General features: G+C 42.8%; 1 protein-coding gene across 2 annotated transcripts; it reads left to right on the top strand.

Annotated features, from left to right (window-relative positions):
- On the top strand, positions 1 to 23,714 carry LOC133518689 (bromodomain-containing protein 7-like). Of its 2 annotated transcripts, XM_061852365.1 has the most exons (13): positions 1 to 350; positions 434 to 537; positions 890 to 1,000; positions 2,642 to 2,848; positions 3,217 to 3,417; positions 5,078 to 5,101; positions 7,062 to 7,209; positions 7,885 to 8,028; positions 10,563 to 10,703; positions 12,296 to 12,429; positions 12,801 to 12,985; positions 19,187 to 19,365; positions 22,662 to 23,714. In XM_061852365.1, exons 1-13 carry the CDS (start codon positions 323 to 325, stop codon positions 22,742 to 22,744), a joined length of 1,689 nt encoding a protein of 562 aa, XP_061708349.1. In that variant the 5' UTR covers positions 1 to 322; the 3' UTR covers positions 22,745 to 23,714. The 2 variants fall into 2 exon arrangements, with proteins under 2 accessions (XP_061708349.1, XP_061708348.1); XM_061852364.1 differs by lacking the exons at positions 5,078 to 5,101; positions 19,187 to 19,365; positions 22,662 to 23,714 and having other exon boundaries at positions 12 to 350; positions 12,801 to 13,017.

A 23,714-nucleotide genomic window follows, 5' to 3' on the forward strand; every position in this document is an offset into this window, starting at 1 on the left:
CGTTAAGCGTAGTTAGTTAGTTTTTAATGCGCAGCGTCTGCTGCACGGGGTAGCCGCTGGTTTCTTATTGGCGTATATCGGAATAGGATTGCATTGTAAATCTATAACGTCCAATAGCAAATGATGTTCAAAAGATTTTTATTACACGTCATATTTCTTGTAATTTAAAATAATATTGAAAAAATAAATATAATATTAGGCTGAACCTAATGTACAGTTTTTGTACTTTATAGTTTTTATTGATAATTAATCGAACTGGATTCGGTGTGATTGTTTCATTAATTAGTGTGTACCTATTAGTCTTTAAGCATAAGTGTTAACTATGGATGACATGGATAAATTAAGTTGTAGTAAGTTCTATCATAACCTATATTGTACTGTTAATAAAAAGTAAAATCAACAAGTTATATGTAAAATTACTTGTGTTCCGCAGAAGAAGTAATGGATATGAGTGATGTGGATCATTCCACAGACGATCATAAGGAAATGGATGAAAAACCTAAGAAAAAGAAGAGAAGGCGTCGCGAGATTGATATGGTATGTATCAGTGGAATTTTATTAAAAAAAAATCAAGTAACTTACTTAATGCCTGAGCTTTACCTTTATCTATAATCTAGACATGATACTACAGGGTTGGGGCAAATTTTTTTTTTTCGAGTAATTGTTGGTTTAGACAGTGAATTTGCGGCTGTTCTCATAAATTCATTACAAATCTTAAAAGGACAGTTATTTTGTCGCATACATGTGTGAACAGCATTCAAACTACGAAATAATTGTTTAACTGTACTTTTATAATTTTTACCAATACACAAAATTAATAAAAAAAAAAAGTTAATGATACTTATCTTCGTTTAATAAAATAATCACTGTCCGGAATTATCTGCTTCAGATCAAGCTCTCGGACGATGATGAGACTGACGATGAGGGCCTGGCTAAGAAGGTGCATCGCAGACTGAGTCCCGCACCTAACTCTAGAGAGCCCCGTACTTGTGTACTTAAGGTAAATTAGATCTGGCGCAATATAATCAATTAGTTATTCTTTTAGTGTTGTTGACTACCCTATGGGCCAGTGGCTAGTTGCATCAAACTGTTGCTTAAAATGATTGCAAATTTGTTTAAATCCCAACCTAGGTACCACCAATTTTAACCAACCTAAAATGGGTTAAAAGAACAATGTAGGTAATGAAAGCATTTGTTTGTAATGGCAAAACACTGGGTAGTGACCTAGGGCTTGAATTGTGCATCCCTAAATTTTTACACGAATCCAATTACCATACCTTTACATACATACACATACATACCTTTACATACATACACATACATACCTTTACATACATACACATACATACCTTACATAGGTACCTTTTGGAGGAAACGCAAACTAACTTTTTTAAATCTGTTAACTGTTAACATTGCATTACTAATTTAGGTAAAGCCTGACCAGGATTATATGATCATGCGGCATACTGCGGAATTTCATTGAAACTAATTTCTTACACTAGCAATAATTTTGATGATAGGTTGTCACTGTTGGCAGTGTCATGGCGGTTTACTTGAATAATAGGGACCGTGCGCGTTGGAGGGTCTGCCATCTTGTGGTCTGAATCGGAACCATAAACATGCACATGTACATGTCACATGTTTTCTTGTGCATAGTAGGTTCTGCCATCTTGTGGGCTACATCGGAACAAAAAACATCACATTTATACCTCGCGCCAAAAATCTGATGGCTCCTGTGCTGCCTCCTTCAGTTCATGCACGCTCCCTATACTTATATTTAAACTCACATGTTTTTAGTCACCCGTGCAACAGGTTTCAGACAACCTAGGTCTCCTTTCTCAAGCACTAACAGTGCAAGCAGTGTTCACCTCACACTTGTAGCATGGGCTGTGTCGCCAGCATAGAAGCCTGTGATCCTTCAGCAGAATGCCCGTGAATGTTGTGACAGTGTAGTAGACATAGTGAGCTTGTGCTGTTTGTCGCTATAAGTGTTAGGTGACCCAAACCCAAACACACCACTATACCCACCTACAACAACAGCACGAGACCTCCCCCAACCGGTTCTCCAAGCGCGCCCGCAGCGTGTGACGCGGCGCGGAGCAGTACGAAGCACGGTCGTCGTGAACACTGCTCGTGCTGTTAGTGCTGGAGAAAGGGGACCCTCGTGCTGTTAGCGAAAACATGTCGCGCGAGTGACTAAAGTAAATTAAACGTGAGTTTAAACCGTAAAATTAGTTTAAAAAGAGAGATTCCCGTAATTTGCGCACTTCGGTGTTTTCAGCAGGCCTCCACTGCCTCCAGATACTTAACTTAATTCTTGGAATAGCTATCGAACGAATAAATGGTAACTAAAAAATCGGCTCTTATTTATATCATTTATTTATTTCAATCAATCGGCACTAATAGCTTAACTCTAAGTGCTAAATGGCATTATATATTATTACGTGTCTAACATGCATTGATTACTTTTAATTAGTTACAAAAAAATTAACAATAGCTCAATAGACGAAAGAAGCCATTATTTGCAATAAATTGAACTAAATTGAATCAATAAAATACGTAAATACAGAATATAGAATTAGGAAAAACAAAGTCACAATTTTCTATATACAAATGAAATTAATTTCTACATTTTTGTCAGGCCTCGCAGAAGCGTCGTCCCCTCTCCCGCCTCCTAGAGCAGCTACTCCGTAACCTGGAGAAGCGGGATCCTCACCAGTTCTTCGCTTGGCCGGTGAATGACAATTTTGCTCCCGGCTACTCTGACATCATCCGCCGGCCTATGGACTTTTCCACTATCAAGCAGAAGATAGATGATAATGAGTATAAGTCACTCAATTGTTTTATTGTAAGTATCTTATTTTATATTGCCTATGCCAAAAACAAAAAAGTGGTTCTAATAGACAAGCCTTATGGCTTGGTCGCCACAACCGAAGTTGTAATAAATGAGATCCAGTGTAATTAGAATTTGATGACTTTAACTTGTCCTTCGACATAGGGCTCCTTCAAAGCCTTTCATTATTACATGGAACTCTCGCTGTGCATCCAATCACCTCCACCAATACTTTTAAGGTCATCTGACCATCAAAATGTTTGTGATCCACTTTCTTTGTTATGCCTAGGACATTAGTCCACAAGGTCCTTTGTCCACTGTTCTGGGTTCTCCCTCCTCATGTGGCCTGCCAATATAAGGCTTATAAATAATATCTTCCACAGAGCGACTTCAAGCTAATGTGCAACAACGCCATGAAATACAACAAAGCAGGCACTGTCTACCACAAGGCTGCCCGGAGACTCCTCCATACCGGGCTGAAGCAGCTCACTCCGCAGAAACTGAGGCCTATGGGAGACCTGCTGACCTACATGTATGAGATACCCATCAGGGAGCTGGGATTTGATATCGGGAAGATGGATGTGGTGAGTGAATAAGATTAATATATAATTTTTGGTGTATTTTTATTATTAAAGGCTTCTACAGACCTTGCAACAAATGGCATGCGATTACACTGGGTGATTTTGGAGTCGTGATCCCAAATGTCAAAAATGCATAAGATGGTCATACTGAACAAGATTTCTCATGGGACCATATCAAAATCATCATCTTCCTCGCGTTGTCCCGGCATTTTGCCTGGTAACTAGTACCCAGAATTGGCGTAACAAGTAGTTTTTACGAAAGCGACTGCCATCTGACCGTCCAACCCAGAAGGTAACTAGGCCTTATTGAGATTAGTCCGGTTTCTTCACGATGTTTTCCTCAAGGTGTCCATTAGATTTTATTTCGCGATTTTGTGGTAATTCCCATGGGGGAATTTGTTTAGTATGACCATCTAACACATTTTGGACGTTCAGGATCACGACCCCAAACCACCCAGTATTAGATGACTGCTGACTTAGCAGGAGCGACAAATTCGATCGATCGATCAAATGCCGCAATGTATACAAATTGCATGCAATTTATCGGTGGTGTTTGGAGAGGGCGTTATACAATTTGTGGTATAATCTGGCTAACATTTTCTGTTTTTAAAGCGTTTCATCATCATTTTCCGCGTCTACGATTTTTTTATTTACTTCTCAATAGAAATTGCTAGCCAGAACATTTGCTTACCCTAACTTTATGGACATAAAGTTTTCTATATACTGATATTACTAAACTTGAAAAATAAATCAATGTTAGGGTTACTACGTAAAATTAAGTATCACGATTGATAACTCAATACTTGGCAACATTAATAAATATTCCAATAAATATAAAAATATTATCACGGAAAAAAGGAAAATAATTAAAAATGTTTGCTAAAAAAAGGTTTGTTTGATCATTAGTAAATATTCTAAACAAGTTTCCTTTTTTTCTTCATAGTGGGTAGGCAGACAAAATTGACTGTCAGCTGTCAAATTTTTATTATTCATACTTAACTCGACAACTTAACGGCAACGTAACGGCCAAAATACATATTTAAAATGCGTAAAAATAAAAGTCAAAAGGAATCAGTGTTAGTGCCATGGCTTCCGTTTTTAAAACGCCTAATGTACCTGTGAGTATTATTGATTTTCATAGGTTTATTTAATTCACAATGACAAGATTACTGAAATGAAATTGGAATAATATGATTAGCTTTGCACATATAATATTAAAATGTTTTTTATTTCATACAAATACATTAAAAAATCATCGGGCTCATTTCAAACTTGAATATTTTTATTTCACAAATCTTTTGTCGTACCTACGTTTATTTATTTTATTTTATTTACCAAGACACTTTCTAAAGTAAGATTCTAGATAATAGTTTACTAATAATTAACGAAAGGGACGGCAATAAAGATAATTACAATTAGTAAGTAGGGTAGAAGGATTCGCCGTGCCAAGTGAATCCTTGAAAGATGAATTCATATAAATTTTAGATGAGAGGCAATTGAAATCAAAAATTCAGATATACAATTTTTTGTAGGTCTACTAATGTTTCTATTGTCAAAGAATTATCTGTATGAAAGGTATTATATTATGTGGTTGTTTTAAATTTTTAATAGAAGTTTTTTTTAATTTGAAAAGACCTTTACGTGATAACTTTTTGCCACGCAGCCTCTTAGGACGTACGGGCGAAAGGTGAATGTCTTCACATTTAGTAGTGAATATATATTTACTAGCCCTATACCATCCGCTCAAAGATATAATATACAAGGTGTATTTTCAACTTGTAGCTATACTTTGCTATGTGAATAAGTAGATAATACTGATGAACTTTTACTGTGGGACGAAGATCAAAAATATTGGCTATTTAATGCATTTCGAGTGATCATGTCGATGTTATACACCGTGAGCCCATATAACCACGCGTTCCTGAGGTCATTAGGAGCAAAAAATGTTATATGACTTTTAATCAAATCTGGAAACAAAGAAAAAAGTGTATGTGTGTGTGCGACCCGTTATTTAATTTTACATCTTGGCGAAATAAACATTGCAACGCATAAGTTCGGTATAGTTTTTTTTAATTTACAGATCATTTTTGCGAGTTTCCTTTTTAAACTTTAATGTCTGTCAGTAGGTATGTCCAAACCAAGACACACAGTGGCAGCGTCGCCGCCAAAAAGGCGTTTTTCGAAACAAATTTTCACAAAAATTGTTATTGTCTCTAAAACCAGACCGATTTCAGAAAACTTTTTATGACATTTTACTAGTCTCTAAATGCGGTTAAATACTACACGTTTAAAATCTTTGGGGTTATACACACATATATTAAACAGCTAATATTTTCATCGGATTGGTCCCATAGTGAAATTGTATGGTTTAATACAAATACTCTTATTGCACACCTCAGTACAGAAACAATTCAAATAATACAGCACATTAAGAGGTAAACAACAGGCGGATTATCGCTAAAAAGCGATCTCTTCCAGACAACCTTTACAGATAATTTTTGCGAGTTTCCTTTAAAACTTCAATGTCTGCCAGTAGGTATATCCAAACCAAGTCACATAGTGGCAGCGTTGCAGCCAAAAAGATTATAACTACGTATTATATTTTTTGTCCTCAAGATTATGAACAAAGAGAGAAAATAGGTACCTAAAAGTATCTGACATATTTGGCACACCATGGATATTTTTGTCAATATTATATTTAAGCCATTATTTAAGTAATATTATATCTTTGTGCGAATGGAATACTATTATAATACAAACATAGAAGTGATAGCTTGGTTTGGCTTCATCGTGTGCAAGTGACGCCATTATTGCATGGTGAAGTGTTAGGAGACGCTGGATTCATTGTGGTCTACCTTTATCAATATCTAATACCATCATTTTTACTCAGTTTTTCGGTAACAAATAGTGTTATAACCTATAGAAAACAAGTTAAAAATCCTTTATACAATTTGTTAAAATGTGTGTACCTAATTTATCAAAGCATACACGCACAAAGTTATATGGGACACCCTAAAGGCTACGTCTGCACAGATAGGCGGCTTGCTTAGCGTCTAGAGCCTGGTGGCTTTGTTTGCACACGTTTGTTTACTTCGTTACACGCTAAGCGACTAGCTAGGCGTCAAGCGCGCAGTGCGGCTGGTCGCGAATATTCTAGAATGTTTGTTTCACTACTAGCTAGACTCTAAACGCAGAGCAAGCCGCCTGTCTGTGCGGACGTAGCCTAAGAGGCAGGCCTCTGAATTAAGAGCCGAATTGTCCATTAGATTTGACAGACCCTACTCATTACTGTTGCGTTCCTGTCGGTGAGTAAGGTTGCCAGAGCTCAACGTGGCTGCGGAGTGTTGAGGTCGGCTGCGCGCATGTAACTCTGGCGTTGCAGGCATACATAGGCTACGGAGTCTGCTTACCATCAGGCGGGCCGTATGCTTGTTTGCCATCGAGGTAGTATAAAAAAAAAAAATTGGTATGTCTGTAGCCAACTTACCAACAAATAAACTTTAGGCTTTGTATTTAGATGTATCTGATCCGAAGTAAACACGCCGTTTCAACTAAAACTGAGTTAAAAAAGACCACAACGAATCCAACTCGTCCAGCATGCCCTAGCTTCCTCACCTATCCCATACGCTAACGTTTGTCCTGAACAGAAGGTGCTGAAACGGTCGAGCCCCATAAAATCAGGGGGCTCCGAGGCCGAAGTGGTATCCGACGGGGCCGAGAGGCCAGACGGAGACAGTGTTAAACTGCAGATGGAGGCCGCTAGGGAGCAGCACCGTAGGCGACTCGCTAAGAAAGGTAAGATTTAAATACTAGGAATCGTTTAATACAGGTCTTAAATACTACATTGAAAATTTACAAAATACTACATTACGATACAAGTGCTAAATAGGAAATTCGCAACGAGTCAGGATAAATTAAAACAGGACCGAAGGGAGTGTTTTAAATCGACACGCGAATTGGCTATTCGCACATGTATCGTACATTTTACAGTGCATATGGCCCTTTAAATTGTCGACATAATAAGGTAATGTGCTAATTATCGCACTAGCGCGGTAAAGTAGCACCATACGTACTGTAAATACAAGTCTTCAAAATCAGATCAATGGATATTATTCGTTTCAGGAGTGTCAATTATCATTAATTTTCTTAGTATATGACATTTATTTCAGTTTATAATTGAATAGGGTTGCCATCTCAAAATTTTGAAAACCAGGACAAGACGCGTGAAAACCCTGGATTTTAGAGTCGAGAACCCGGACATGTCAACAGATTTTTTTTAAACAGGTTTGCGTGGGTCGCGGGCGGTTTAAGACTTTAAATTTTTAAACCCAGACTACAAATGAAGCCCCCTCTGGACGCTCCCCGGATGTCCTCTAAACTAGGACAAATCCGGGGAAACCCTATAATTGAAGATCTTACCACATTATTTTTTAAATAATTTTTCGATACTTATATAAATTGTATCCACAGCGTTCCCGAATATGGACGCCGACGGCAAAACAACGCTCAACCTGGTCACGAACACCGTGGACTCGTCCACCCCCGCCGACGAGAGACCCATCACACTGGGACAGTACATCGGCAAGCTGACGCAAGGCACTGGCGCGCTGTATGGTAAGACTTAACCACTAACCTCGTCACACACACCGTGGACCGTCCACACAGATGAGAGACCCATCACACGGCCAGTACATCGGCAAGCTGACGCAAGGCACTGGCGCGCTGTATGGTAAGACTTAACCACTAACCTCGTCACACACACCGTGGACCGTCCACACAGATGAGAGACCCATCACACGGCCAGTACATCGGCAAGCTGACGCAAGGCACTGGCGCGCTGTATGGTAAGACTTAACCACTAACCTCGTCACACACACCGTGGACCGTCCACACAGATGAGAGACCCATCACACGGCCAGTACATCGGCAAGCTGACGCAAGGCACTGGCGCGCTGTATGGTAAGACTTAACCACTAACCTCGTCACACACACCGTGGACCGTCCACACAGATGAGAGACCCATCACACGGCCAGTACATCGGCAAGCTGACGCAAGGCACTGGCGCGCTGTATGGTAAGACTTAACCACTAACCTCGTCACACACACCGTGGACCGTCCACACAGATGAGAGACCCATCACACGGCCAGTACATCGGCAAGCTGACGCAAGGCACTGGCGCGCTGTATGGTAAGACTTAACCACTAACCTCGTCACACACACCGTGGACCGTCCACACAGATGAGAGACCCATCACACGGCCAGTACATCGGCAAGCTGACGCAAGGCACTGGCGCGCTGTATGGTAAGACTTAACCACTAACCTCGTCACACACACCGTGGACCGTCCACACAGATGAGAGACCCATCACACGGCCAGTACATCGGCAAGCTGACGCAAGGCACTGGCGCGCTGTATGGTAAGACTTAACCACTAACCTCGTCACACACACCGTGGACCGTCCACACAGATGAGAGACCCATCACACGGCCAGTACATCGGCAAGCTGACGCAAGGCACTGGCGCGCTGTATGGTAAGACTTAACCACTAACCTCGTCACACACACCGTGGACCGTCCACACAGATGAGAGACCCATCACACGGCCAGTACATCGGCAAGCTGACGCAAGGCACTGGCGCGCTGTATGGTAAGACTTAACTACTAACCTCGTCACAAACACTCACAGGACCATACATATCTCTACACCACTTGGTGCCCATAACACGGTCTTTCAGGCACAACGTATGGCCATCATAATGGCAGCACACGCAATCGTCTCAAGAAAGATATTGGACTACCCCATCCGCATACTCTCTGATAGTCGGTCAGTACTGCTACTACTATCAGGGCTAATCTGTCAGAGGTATGCACCACCAATAGCGCAACTGCAGTGGATTAAGGGACACAGCAACTCGCGAGGTAACGATGCAGCCGACATATTGGCGAGAGGAGCCTCGGAACTGAAGGTCACAGGACCTGAGCCAATTCTACCTCCACCTTATGCCTGGCTCCGGAACATGCTGCAACTCAACACCAATGTAAAACCGCGAAAAGGCGAAGGAAGCCCTCCCGACAATCGACCCCGGTTTGTCACAGAAGCTGAGACAGCTGAAGAGGCCACAGCTCCGGCTTCTAACTGGGGCCATAACTGGCCACGCCTCACTAAACAAGCACCTGGTGACTGTGCAACAGCCCCCTCTGCAGGGCGTGCATGGAGGCAGAGGAGACAACCCCCCACGTCATTCTCGAATGCCCAGGGTTGGCAGAGTACCGGCCCCATAATAAAAGTTGCTCAATATGACATAAATATTAACGGGGTGGGTAAATGGTTTTAGTTGATTCACATACTGACGACCAGTTTAGCCTAGAGGGTAGTGACCCTGCCTACGAAGCCGATGGTCCCGGGTTCAAATCCTGGTAAGGGCATTTATTCGTGTGATGAGCATGGATATTTGTTCCTGAGTCATGGGTGTTTTCTATGTATTTAAGTATTTATAAATATTTATATATTATATATATCGTTGTGTACGTACCCTCAACACAAGCCTTATTGAGCTTACTGTGGGACTTAGTCAATTTGTGTAATAATGTCCTATAATATTTATTATTTATTTATTTATACTGTATTGACGCCGAGTTGCGAAACCAAACCCGCGAAACCTATATCTATACTTAGCCTCCAGAAATAATCTGTTAATCGTTTATTTATTTATTACAAGCTTTTATTTACATTCACCTGACCGTTGTCTGTTTGTAATCAAATCTTGCAAGTTAAATTTGATCCACTTTCCGGTTTCCGATTGAGCTGAAAATTTGCATAAATATGTAAGTCGGGTGACAATGCAATATTATGGTACCATCGAGCTGATCTGATGATGGAGACAAGAGGTGGACATTGGAACTCTGTGATAAAACAACGCGACCTAATTGTGTTTGGGGTTTTTAGAATTTGCTCGATGAGTATTAGTTTCTGTGGAAAGAAAAGTACAGTCAGCGATAAAAGCTTGTACCAAAAATGATTTTTTTGCCAAAAACTTATTCATTTAAACTTTATTGCACAATAAAAATAGGTACAAATGGCGGACTTAATGCCTTAAGGCATTCTCTACCAGTCAACCATAGGGTATCTAATTGTTTTTATTTCAGCGCCTCGCGAAGACCGCCGTAACCTGGTGAAAGGAGTGAAGCCGCTCAACTACGGACCCTTCAGCTCTTTCGCGCCCTCCTACGACGGCACCTTCGCCACTCTCACGAAAGAGGAGTCGCACTTGCTCTACCATACCCTACGTAAGTTATTTATTTACTACCATATATTGAAAATATTTTTTGAGAAGTTTTATTGAGCTTACTCATGGTTAGATTTTTTTTTGTAAGATTGTGTTCCAAATCCTAGTAGATGTTGTAGAGTTCCAGTAAGAAAGGATGGTAATAATGTTTTTTTTTTACATAATAGATATATGGAGCATTCCATGAAATTGTCTACGTTGTCCCGAACAAACGCAAATTTTCTGAAGATTTGTGGGTACAAGAGTTACCTTTTCTGTGTTTTTTTTACGCCAAATCTTGGGATTAGTTGTCAAGCGGATCCCAGGCTCCCATGAGCCGAGGCAAAATGCCGGGACAACGCGAGGAAGAAGAAGAGAGTTACCTTTTCTGTGACTAATGATCAAAAATATGCACAGAAAAATAATCGCCTGCTTTGAACGCCAAAAAAAGTCGCAACACAGGAAATAAGATGCGTCCACACGGGACAGCCCGTGGAATGGTCCATATACAGAGGCATACAAACACATGTTTCAAATCGGAAAGAAACAAGACGCGACATGCAGGTTCTGCCATGAGTCAGAGGAGACTGCAATGCACATTCTCTGCTCCTGTGGACCACTAATGTCAAAAAGAAGTACCCACCTAGGGCGGCACGTATTGCAACCCTATGAGGTACAGAACACTACGGCCCAAAGAATCTGGAATTTCCTGGATTCAACGGGCATCAGTAATGAACTTTAAAGGGCTGTCACAATAGACCAATGCCTGGTCGACGTGGCATTCAAAGGCCCACAAACTACAATAATAATAATACAGAGGCATTACTATAACTAGCTTAAATTCTAAAATAGGCCCTTGAGGCATTGTACCAAGGATGCTGGCGGCATTTCCTCGTTGTGTCGCAATGCTGATACGTTTTGCGAGGAAGCCGCCAGCTCTTCGGTCACCAGTTACGTCAAACAGACGCTTCGCGTTTTCTGCAAGAAACTTGTGCGCCCTGGGACCCCATGGATCTAGAGTTTCAAAATGGGATTAAAAATGAATTGATTGAATGCTAGTATTGTACGTAAAGGTTTCAAAGTTTCAAAGTTTTTATTTGCTAGAATCATGGTCAGGTACAATGTAATGGACTTAAAATAACATGGATCAGCACAATTCACCATTTTTAGTGGCATGCAAATTAAAATATACAATTTGAAATAAATGAATTAGGTAATTGAATTAAAATAAAATTAATATCATTACAACTAAAATAAAATAAAATCACAGTCATAAAGAATATACAAATTTACAATGTCAACTTCTAACCTAGGTATAACAATTATTAAAAAAATCATTTAATTTATAAAAACATTTATCAATGAGCCAATGTCGGAGTTTCCGTTGAAATAAATTATCTGGTAGCAGTCTTAAATCTAGAGGAATATTATTATAAACTTTTCCTGACATCATGTAGCAGTTGTTATTATACTGGGCTGAATTAAATAGTGGCTGATTTATCCTATTAATATCTCTATTCCTTAACCTTGGGTTTTGAGTTGGTTTTAAAAAAAGCTCAGGGTTGTTCCTCTTAAACGTACGTATTGCGTCTTAACGAATCTTTTAACTTCCAGCGTCAGAAACAGGCCAAGGAAATGAAGAGATGCTCCGCTTTGCCCCGGACTCCCCTTGGAACCTATTCTATGATATGGAAGCTCTATTTCCTGACAAAAAGAAGGAACAGGAACAACAAACTCAGGAGGAAAAGGTAAAAAAAACAATACAGTTTTTTTATATACTACGTCGGTGGCAAACAAACATACAGCTGCCTGATAGTAAGAAGTCTCATGCGCGTTGATGACCCTAACACCCCGCACCCACGTCATGGAACGTAATCCCTTACCCTCTTATTCATAAACGTGTACTAAAGTTACGATGCCGCTGATCATCGTTTGTCCCTTTCCGTCATACCAATACGTCGGAAAGGGACAGACCATGATCAGCGGCATCGTAACTTTAGTACACGTTTATGAATAAGGGGGTTACATTCAACGATTCTTCTCTTTCCGCACAGACTAACTGATAATTTATTGACATGATAAATCTGAGGTATGTTTTAGTTTCGATTTTCATTTTCAGGACATATCATCAGTGAAAGTAGACGTCGAACAACTAAAGACGCTCTCAGAACTAGGCATAGACGTGGACTTCTTAAATGACGTGGAGGAGGACATAGCTGCCTCGCAGCACGACTACGGCATCGCCACGGCCTTGAAACATACGTGCGAGGTGCTGCAGAAACTTGAGAAGGAGCAGAGAGATAGGTAAGATAATATTACTGTGTATTTACCAAGTATCTATATACATATCTACTTCAAAACAGAGCCTTAAACGACGTGAAGAAGGACATAGCTGCCTCGACTACGGCATCGCCACGGCCTTGAAACATACGTGCGAGGTGCTGCAGAAACTTGAGAAGGAGCAGAGAGATAGGTAAGATAATATTACTGTGTATTTACCAAGTATCTATATACATATCTACTTCAAAACAGAGCCTTAAACGACGTGAAGAAGGACATAGCTGCCTCGACTACGGCATCGCCACGGCCTTGAAACATACGTGCGAGGTGCTGCAGAAACTTGAGAAGGAGCAGAGAGATAGGTAAGATAATATTACTGTGTATTTACCAAGTATCTATATACATATCTACTTCAAAACAGAGCCTTAAACGACGTGAAGAAGGACATAGCTGCCTCGACTACGGCATCGCCACGGCCTTGAAACATACGTGCGAGGTGCTGCAGAAACTTGAGAAGGAGCAGAGAGATAGGTAAGATAATATTACTGTGTATTTACCAAGTATCTATATACATATCTACTTCAAAACAGAGCCTTAAACGACGTGAAGAAGGACATAGCTGCCTCGACTACGGCATCGCCACGGCCTTGAAACATACGTGCGAGGTGCTGCAGAAACTTGAGAAGGAGCAGAGAGATAGGTAAGATAATATTACTGTGTATTTACCAAGTATCTATATACATATCTACTTCAAAACAGAGCCTTAAACGACGTGAAGAAGGACATAGCTGCCTCGACTACGGCATCGCCACGGCCTTGAAACACACGTGTGAGTTGCTACAGAAACTTTAGAAGAAGCAGAGAGACAGGTAAGATAATATTACTCTTTATTGTATGAGTATCTATATACATATATAGGTAAAACAGAGATGGACCTATATGTAGACATCTTAAACGATGTGGAGGACATAGCTGCCTCGCGACATGACTACGGCATCGCCACAGCCTTGAAACACACATGCGAATTGCTGCAGAAACTTGAGAAGGAGCAGAGAGACAGGTAAGATAATATTACTCTTTATTGTTTGAGTATCTGTATACATATGTAGGTAAAACAGAGATGGACCTATATGTAGACATCTTAAACGATGTAGAGGACATAATTGCTTCACAACACGACTACGGCATCGCCACGGCCTTGAAACACACGTGCTAGTTGCTGCAGAAACTTGAGAAGGAGCAGAGAGATAGGTAAGATAATATTACTGTTTATTTATTGAGTATCTATATACATATGTAGGTAAAACAGAGACTGACCTATATGTAGACTTCTTAAACGATGTAGAGGAGAACATAGTTGCTTCGCAATACGACTACGGCATCGCCACAGCCTTGAAGCACACGTGCGAGGTGCTGCAGAAACTTGAGAAGAAGCAGAGAGATAGGTAAGATAATATTACTGTTTATTTGTTAAGTATCTATATACATATGTATTTCAAAACAGAGCTAGGCATAGACGTAGACTTCTTAAACGACGTGAAGAAGGACATAGCTGCCTCGCAACACGACTACGGCATCGCCACGGCCTTGAAACACACGTGTGAGTTGCTACAGAAACTTGAGAAGAAGCAGAGGGACAGGTAAGATAATATTATTATTTATTGTTTGAGTATCTATATACATATGTAGGTAAAACCGAGATGGACCTATATGTAGACATCTTAAACGATGTAGAGGACATAATTGCTTCACAACACGACTACGGCATCGCCACAGCCTTGAAACACATGCGAGTTGCTGCAGAAACTTGAGAAGAAGCAGAGGGACAGGTAAGATAATATTACTCTTTATTGTTTGAGTATCTGTATACATATTATGTAGGTAAAACAGAGATGGACCTATATGTAGACATCTTAAACGATGTAGAGGACATAATTGCTTCACAACACGACTACGGCATCGCCACAGCCTTGAAACACACATGCGAATTGCTGCAGAAACTTGAGAAGGAGCAGAGAGACAGGTAAGATAATATTACTCTTTATTGTTTGAGTATCTGTATACATATGTAGGTAAAACAGAGATGGACCTATATGTAGACATCTTAAACGATGTAGAGGACATAATTGCTTCGCAACACGACTACGGCATCGCCACGGCCTTGAAACACACATGCCAGTTGCTGCAGAAACTTGAGAAGGAGCAGAGAGACGGGTAAGATAATATTACTGTTTATTATATATAATATTACTGTATATATGCCAAGTATCTATGTATATACATATGTACGTCAAAACAGAGCTCGGCATAGACGTAGATGACGTGGAGGAGGATATAGTTGCTTCGCTACACGACTACGGAATCACCGCGGCCTTGAAATATACTTCCGAGGTGCTGTACATGAAAGCAGGAATTCGTCTCGATTGATTGTAAATAGGAAAAAGAGGCGATCGGCGGGCCCAATGATTAGTATATAAGAAATTAAGAGCTAATGTTAGTGTTATAATTATAATTAGATGCCCAGCTCTGTTTTCATATATAAATCACACATTAGAAGTACGCAAAACATGGACCAGCGTACACCCCTTCGTGGAAACCCTTCCTGATGCTAGCCTCAGCTGCAAGGAGCTATTGTCTTGCAAGTCCAAAGTACGCTGCACAAGGTGTCGGTGAGTAAAAAACGGACTTAAAATGCACTTTGCGCATGAGAAGGTGCATGCTCTGGGGCAAAATAATATGTAATAAATAAATATTTTTGTTTATATAGTGTGTAACTTTAATTAGCTAGATCCGGAGTAAATTACAATAAAACGACCTCAGTATTATGTATCGAACCAAATTATGGTTTTAATAAAAATATTTTTATCGAAAATATTAGTAAAATTATCGTTTAACAAGTTACCTTTACTAAAACATCATTTGCCTTTATTTTATATATATGTCGGGAATGGTGGGCGTATCATACTAGAGACAGCACATTAGAACCTTCAATAGTAGATGACGAGGGGATTCAATGAAACACGATGTTCAATTCACATTTGTTACTGGATAAGACTGATTACAAATCACAGCACACGTTACATTTCTTATCGTAAGCAAGCCAGTGGGTTTGACCCAGGCACCGCCAGCGACGTCATCTTCTCCCATTCTCGTCTGGAGATTTATTGACAGCATAACTTCAATTGTTCTCGATTTGAATAGGGTTATTTCCAATTTTTCGAAACGCTTGTATCACGTTGTATATTAACTAAAAGTTGCCCTAAAATTCAACTTTTATACTAAAAACGGCTTTAAATAGGTATGTTAATTTAACAAAATATATTTTGACAGATGCTTTCGCGCCCAAAACGCTCTTTGAAAATTGTGTGACATCACAGTTTACGGTTTGACACATAACTACATACACACGTAGAAGATACGAACTATCAACTGACATTTGTCATTTGTTGTTTATCGCCTAACTGTCAACATTGTCAATCCGTGAGTTGTGACGTCATCAGAATCTTCAATGACGTTTCGAGTCTGGTCATGTGACGTGTGCCAAAAGATATTTTAAATTCAATATTTACAAAAATATGGTCATTACAGGTCCCCTAAAAGTAGTTTAACATGTTCTTATAATCCAAATTTTTTTATTGGGATTCAATTCCACCCTGAGATTTGTAGATGGAAACAACCCTATTGTTTTAACAGCGCACTCTATGATGCCTTGGCGGAACTACGTCGAACGCCACTCAGATGTAACGTAACACCCTAGCTTGCTCTATCAAATAGTACATTGTAGGAGTGGCTGGAAAACCGCTTTAAGATAGACGAGTGAGTTTGAGGGCCGACGCCTTAGTGGAGGCGTAACCTTGCTGTCATCTGCGTACCGAAAGATTGTCGCCGGGATTGAGCAGATGGTTGATGTGCAGCAGAAAGAGGGTTGCGGAGAGGACTGAGCCCTGAGTTACCCCGGCATTAATAGCCAAAAGATTAGACGAGCATCCGTCTAGGACAATCGAATAGATCGGTCCCTCAGGAAGTCAGTGATCCAGGAGCGCAGGCCAGAGATCCCATACGCGGAGAGCTTGCTTATTAGGCTGTCATGCCAGACTCTGTCAAAGGCCTTGGGAATGTCGAAGGACACGGCGATAGCCTCACCCTCGATGGCCTCGCACCATAAGTGGGTGGCATAAATCAGGAGGTCCCCAGTTGACCGGTTCCGGCGAAAGCTGTATTGCCGATCACTGAAGATATGCCGTTACCTTCGAGATATGCCAGGAGCTTGGTGTTCAGTACACGCTCCATAATCTTGCAGAGTATGGAGGTGATCGCGATATTATGGGTATGGGCGGTTCATTTGCATTTATTGTCGCAAAGAAACAGCAATGTACTCGTACAAAGAAGCACAATAAGGTTTAAGTACAATAGGGTTGTTGACTGTACCTATTTAAATAAGTAAAAATATCTTATATCAAGCATTAATAGCACTAAAAGTTATAGAGGAGAAACAAACGTAAACTGTAAGCTCTTTGACATAATTTATATTTAATAAACCAGAAGTAACTATAAAAAAACCGGCCAAGAGCATGTCGGGCCATGCTCAGAGTAGGGTTCCGTAGTTACTCTTCCGTCACAATAAGCTAAATTGGAGCTTAAAGTATGGTAGATTGTTAACCAAGGGATGAACTGTGGGTGTACGTCTTTTTACTATGAAGGGGAAACCTTTTGCGATAACTCAAAAACAGCTAAACTGATCATATTCGCTATAGTTTTCATTTAATGTCTTTGTTAAGCTCTACTTCCAAGATTTTTTTCATATTTTTTGGACCTATGGTTCAAAAATTAGAGGGGGGGGACACATTTTTTTTTCTTTCAGAGCAATTATCTCCGAATATATTCACTTTATCAAGAAATGTTTGTTGAAGACCCCTATTAGTTTTAAAAGACCTTTCCAACGATATCCGACACTGTAGGGTTGAAGCAAAAAAAAATGTTCACCCCCACTTTACGTGTAGGGGAGGTAACCAAAAAAAAAAATTTTAGATTTTATTGTACGACTTTGTCGGCTTTATTAATTTATATATCCATGCCAAATTTCAGCTTTCTAGCACTAACGACCACGGAGCAAAGCCTCGGACAGACAGACAGACAGACAGACAGACAGACGGACATGGCGAAACTATAAGGGTTCCTAGTTGACTACGGAACCCTAAAAAACGGAATATCTACTGGATGAATTTTATCAATAAATCACCCCCCCCATATCTTATGTTTCTTCTCAACCATTTTAAAAATGCACCCCTTCAAAGTTTTATGGCGCCAAACATGACTGCACTTGGTTAATGTACCATTATCTGTCCATTTACTTGTCATACATAAACAAAAAAAAAAACAATCGATAGCTTATGAATCAGAGCATACATTTGAAGCATAAATATTACAGATAATTTTCCATAATCCCTTGAGAATTCATAACAAAAAGAAAAATTGTGTTTCAAAACGTAATTTTTTTACTTTTAATCTTTATTTTTTCAAAAACGAGGTCGTTGACCTGTACTTTTTTATTGTTAAATGATACCTACTACAGAATATCAACTCAATGTTGTTATCAAAATAATAGCGCTAGTTAAAACATATCATAAGTTATACGAGTCCAAACAAGACCTTCTGTAATGAGCGTCAATTTAGTTCCAAATTATACTTGCCCGCCGCCCGAATTATCATTTGGAATTAAACGACCTAGTTCGAGAAACATTACAGAAGGTGTTGTGTGGACTCGTGTAACTTATGAAATGTTTTAACTAGCGTTATCATTTAGATGTTAAACTTCAGCTGATATTCTGTACTATCATTTAACAATAAAAAAAGTACAGGCCAACGACCTCGTTTTTGAAAAAAAAAGATAAAAGGTAAAAAAAGTACAGCTTGAAACACAATTTTTCTTTGTGTTATGAATTCTCAAGGGATTCAAATGTATGCTCTGATTCATAAGCTATCGAATGATATTTTATTTTTTAATGTGTGACAGGTAAATGGACAGAGAGCCATAAAACTATGAACGGGCGCATTTTTATAATGGTTTAGAAAAAACATAGGTATGGGGGGTGATTTGTTGTTAAAATCCATCGTACTATACGTGGTTAACGGCTCCACTATACGTGTACACACGCATTGTATTTGCACTTGGGTCTAACATGGATATTTTTATGGTTAAATGGAACGTCTGATATTTGATTGCAGACTATCAACCACCCCGCCGTGGCATCTCGCTCTGGCGGCCCGCGCCAGCGCCAGCGAGCGGGAGCTGGCGCGCCAGGCCGCCGGCTGGCTGCGCGGCATGGCGGCGCGCGTGCCGCCCGCCGGCCTGGCGCCGCTGCAGCGCGTCCGGAGAGCCATGGGGGTCACGCTAGACCATCTGGGTGAGTAGCACGACAACACTACCCGTCCCTGTCTCCTGTAGCGAGGGTAACGAGCCACGCCAGGCCGCCGGCTGGCTGCGCGGCATGGCGGCGCGCGTGCCGCCCGCCGGCCTGGCGCCGCTGCAGCGCGTCCGGAGAGCCATGGGGGTCACGCTAGACCATCTGGGTGAGTAGCACGACAACACTACCCGTCCCTGTCTCCTGTAGCGAGGGTAACGAGCCACGCCAGGCCGCCGGCTGGCTGCGCGGCATGGCGGCGCGCGTGCCGCCCGCCGGCCTGGCGCCGCTGCAGCGCGTCCGGAGAGCCATGGGGGTCACGCTAGACCATCTGGGTGAGTAGCACGACAACACTACCCGTCCCTGTCTCCTGTAGCGAGGGTAACGAGCCACGCCAGGCCGCCGGCTGGCTGCGCGGCATGGCGGCGCGCGTGCCGCCCGCCGGCCTGGCGCCGCTGCAGCGCGTCCGGAGAGCCATGGGGGTCACGCTAGACCATCTGGGTGAGTAGCACGACAACACTACCCGTCCCTGTCTCCTGTAGCGAGGGTAACGAGCCACGCCAGGCCGCCGGCTGGCTGCGCGGCATGGCGGCGCGCGTGCCGCCCGCCGGCCTGGCGCCGCTGCAGCGCGTCCGGAGAGCCATGGGGGTCACGCTAGACCATCTGGGTGAGTAGCACGACAACACTACCCGTCCCTGTCTCCTGTAGCGAGGGTAACGAGCCACGCCAGGCCGCCGGCTGGCTGCGCGGCATGGCGGCGCGCGTGCCGCCCGCCGGCCTGGCGCCGCTGCAGCGCGTCCGGAGAGCCATGGGGGTCACGCTAGACCATCTGGGTGAGTAGCACGACAACACTACCCGTCCCTGTCTCCTGTAGCGAGGGTAACGAGCCACGCCAGGCCGCCGGCTGGCTGCGCGGCATGGCGGCGCGCGTGCCGCCCGCCGGCCTGGCGCCGCTGCAGCGCGTCCGGAGAGCCATGGGGGTCACGCTAGACCATCTGGGTGAGTAGCACGACAACACTACCCGTCCCTGTCTCCTGTAGCGAGGGTAACGAGCCACGCCAGGCCGCCGGCTGGCTGCGCGGCATGGCGGCGCGCGTGCCGCCCGCCGGCCTGGCGCCGCTGCAGCGCGTCCGGAGAGCCATGGGGGTCACGCTAGACCATCTGGGTGAGTAGCACGACAACACTACCCGTCCCTGTCTCCTGTAGCGAGGGTAACGAGCCACGCCAGGCCGCCGGCTGGCTGCGCGGCATGGCGGCGCGCGTGCCGCCCGCCGGCCTGGCGCCGCTGCAGCGCGTCCGGAGAGCCATGGGGGTCACGCTAGACCATCTGGGTGAGTAGCACGACAACACTACCCGTCCCTGTCTCCTGTAGCGAGGGTAACGAGCCACGCCAGGCCGCCGGCTGGCTGCGCGGCATGGCGGCGCGCGTGCCGCCCGCCGGCCTGGCGCCGCTGCAGCGCGTCCGGAGAGCCATGGGGGTCACGCTAGACCATCTGGGTGAGTAGCACGACAACACTACCCGTCCCTGTCTCCTGTAGCGAGGGTAACGAGCCACGCCAGGCCGCCGGCTGGCTGCGCGGCATGGCGGCGCGCGTGCCGCCCGCCGGCCTGGCGCCGCTGCAGCGCGTCCGGAGAGCCATGGGGGTCACGCTAGACCATCTGGGTGAGTAGCACGACAACACTACCCGTCCCTGTCTCCTGTAGCGAGGGTAACGAGCCACGCCAGGCCGCCGGCTGGCTGCGCGGCATGGCGGCGCGCGTGCCGCCCGCCGGCCTGGCGCCGCTGCAGCGCGTCCGGAGAGCCATGGGGGTCACGCTAGACCATCTGGGTGAGTAGCACGACAACACTACCCGTCCCTGTCTCCTGTAGCGAGGGTAACGAGCCACGCCAGGCCGCCGGCTGGCTGCGCGGCATGGCGGCGCGCGTGCCGCCCGCCGGCCTGGCGCCGCTGCAGCGCGTCCGGAGAGCCATGGGGGTCACGCTAGACCATCTGGGTGAGTAGCACGACAACACTACCCGTCCCTGTCTCCTGTAGACTAACTTGCTAAGCAAATGGGCTCGGCTGAGGCAAACCTGCTAAGGCAAAAGTTACACAAGTACGCGGCCGCGCGAGGCCCGTCGTTTGCCGCGCGAGGAAATTTCCTCGTTAAAAGTTAAGTTCGCGTTAAAAGTGCAAAGAAACGCGCCCCTCTGTTTGATATCCAAAACAAATAACTGTTTTGCGTATGGAGAGTGGAATAAAAGGAGGAAAATCTCATGGATGAAAAGTGTCCATCAAAAAACATTAAACCTAGTATTTATATAGATGTGTACGCGTGCGCCCGTGAGGGACAGAACATACGCCATGCGACAAAATTAAAAACACATTTTAACATTCCTGACAACAACATACCCAAAAAGAACCTACGTAATTTGGTCAGGTTATTTTTTTTTTTTTTTTTTTTTTTTTTTTTTTTTATTTGAATCAAAAGAAGATTACAAAAAGCCTTAAACTACTAATCTGCCAAACTGCAGTACAGTTTGTTGGCAGAAAAAAAAACTAAATCTACCCTCCATCAACTAGTATTGTAAATATTAATAACTATAGCCGCTTTTGCATACGTATGTATATTGAAACCTTGGTATGTTAAAACTTAAACTACAGAGTGGTTATCACATACTGTTATTGATCACAGGTCATTCAGGTCAGGTCAGGTATTCGTTGCCCCTCCCCCATTTCATCTCTATATGATTATACCTCTATGGAGACCACCGGAGAGATTCGGAACTATTATTTAAACCTGAAAGCTGGTCACTTTTGCAGTAGTTCTACCATAAGAGGTTTTCCTCATTTTAATTCCACACTTCATAGTTTTGCGGTCACTGAATTGACAAACGTCAACTTATGACAGTTACAGCTACCGCAAAATGTATGGCTGTACAGCACCATCTCGTTTACCTGTCAAATTCGAAACACGAAATTCAATTAATTTACTATGGAGTGTGGATTAAAAGGAGTGAAATCTCTTATGGTAGAACTGTTGCAAAAGTGTCCACCTGTCAGCTATAAATAATAGTTCCAAATTTCTCCAGAGTAGCGCTAGAGTAGCTAAGAACCTAGGCGTTATTGACGGAGTGAATTGCGCTGTCTATGATTTGAATTTTTTGTTCAAGTATTCTAGGTATTGTAGCGCCACCTATTTAAGGTTTTTTGATGACACTTTTTGGTATATGGAGATTACGTTCCTTACCTCCACTTTCCGTACAATGTATCTTTGCTATTATAGCAGAGGTTCTTATAAATGTGAATTGTTTGCAGATACTCCAATGGCCGTAGACGACTTTGAAATGGAACACGACCACGTCTCAGACCCGGACTCACGCTCTTCTCACGACAAATAATGACGTTCAAACAAAAATGGCCGACCGAACCCAATTTAAGGCGTATATTGGCTATGTGCATAGTCTGTGCTGGGGTGGGGGAAAATCAAACGACAAATAAGCACAGCTTAAGAAAGGGTCAACTTTCCTAGTACACTTGTCATAAGTCAAATCAATAATTAATTCCAGACCCACCAGGGCGGCGCTAGAGTCGATCTAATATCTAACTAATACCATAGAGAAATAAAATATCTAACCTTGGAGTGTTCATTCTATACATTTTTTATACCATGACGGTGGCAAACAGGCATAGTTACCGTAGCCTATGGACGCCTGCAACTTTAGAGGTGTTACATGCGCGTTGCCGACCCTAAAACACCAGTTTCCTTACTTTGAACGCTTAATGTCATAAATACAAATATCACTCAAACGCCAAGGTTTCAGGCGTAATAGCTATAATGTAAACATTACTCGAAACTGTGAAGGTTACTTTGACAGCGTCCGCCATAACACCTATAGTCGCCCTTGGCGCAGTAGGCACGACAAATTTAGGTGTTTTTGGCGTCCAAATGGTTAATAAATAATAAGTTGTACGGGAGGTATGATAAAACGTAAAAAACAGCCAAATAACACTAGACCCTGTTCATAGTGTTGTGTCCTGCCGGTGAGTAAGGTTGCCAGAGCTCAACGAGGATACGGAGTGTTAGGGTCGGTAACGCGCATACTTACCATCAGACGGGCCGTATGCTTGTTTGCCACCGACGTAGTATAATAATAGTACATTGTAGGAGAGGCCAGAAAACCGGATCGAAAGATGGACGAGTGAGTTTGATCAAATAATACGAGTTACCGAAAATGTTACTTTGAAAACACGTCTTGGTTTGGGTTTATCATTTAAAAAAATGCATTAGTCCCCATAAATCTGCCGGTTGTACCCATTGTTATCATTTTGAAGACTTATTACTAAGTAAATAAACAAAATAATAAGATA

This window comes from Cydia pomonella, chromosome 6 (genome assembly GCF_033807575.1).
Source record: "Cydia pomonella isolate Wapato2018A chromosome 6, ilCydPomo1, whole genome shotgun sequence".
NCBI lineage: Eukaryota > Metazoa > Arthropoda > Insecta > Lepidoptera > Tortricidae > Cydia > Cydia pomonella.

Bases quoted from the DNA above. Each gene is read 5' to 3' on its own strand.
- LOC133518689 (XM_061852365.1), top strand. From the start codon at position 323: ATGGATGACATGGATAAATTAAGTTGTA. The intron at 3,418-5,077 runs GTGAGTGAATAA...TTTGCCACGCAG, and splicing joins ATATCGGGAAGATGGATGTG to CCTCTTAGGACGTACGGGCG. The intron at 7,210-7,884 runs GTAAGATTTAAA...TTGTATCCACAG, and splicing joins TAGGCGACTCGCTAAGAAAG to CGTTCCCGAATATGGACGCC.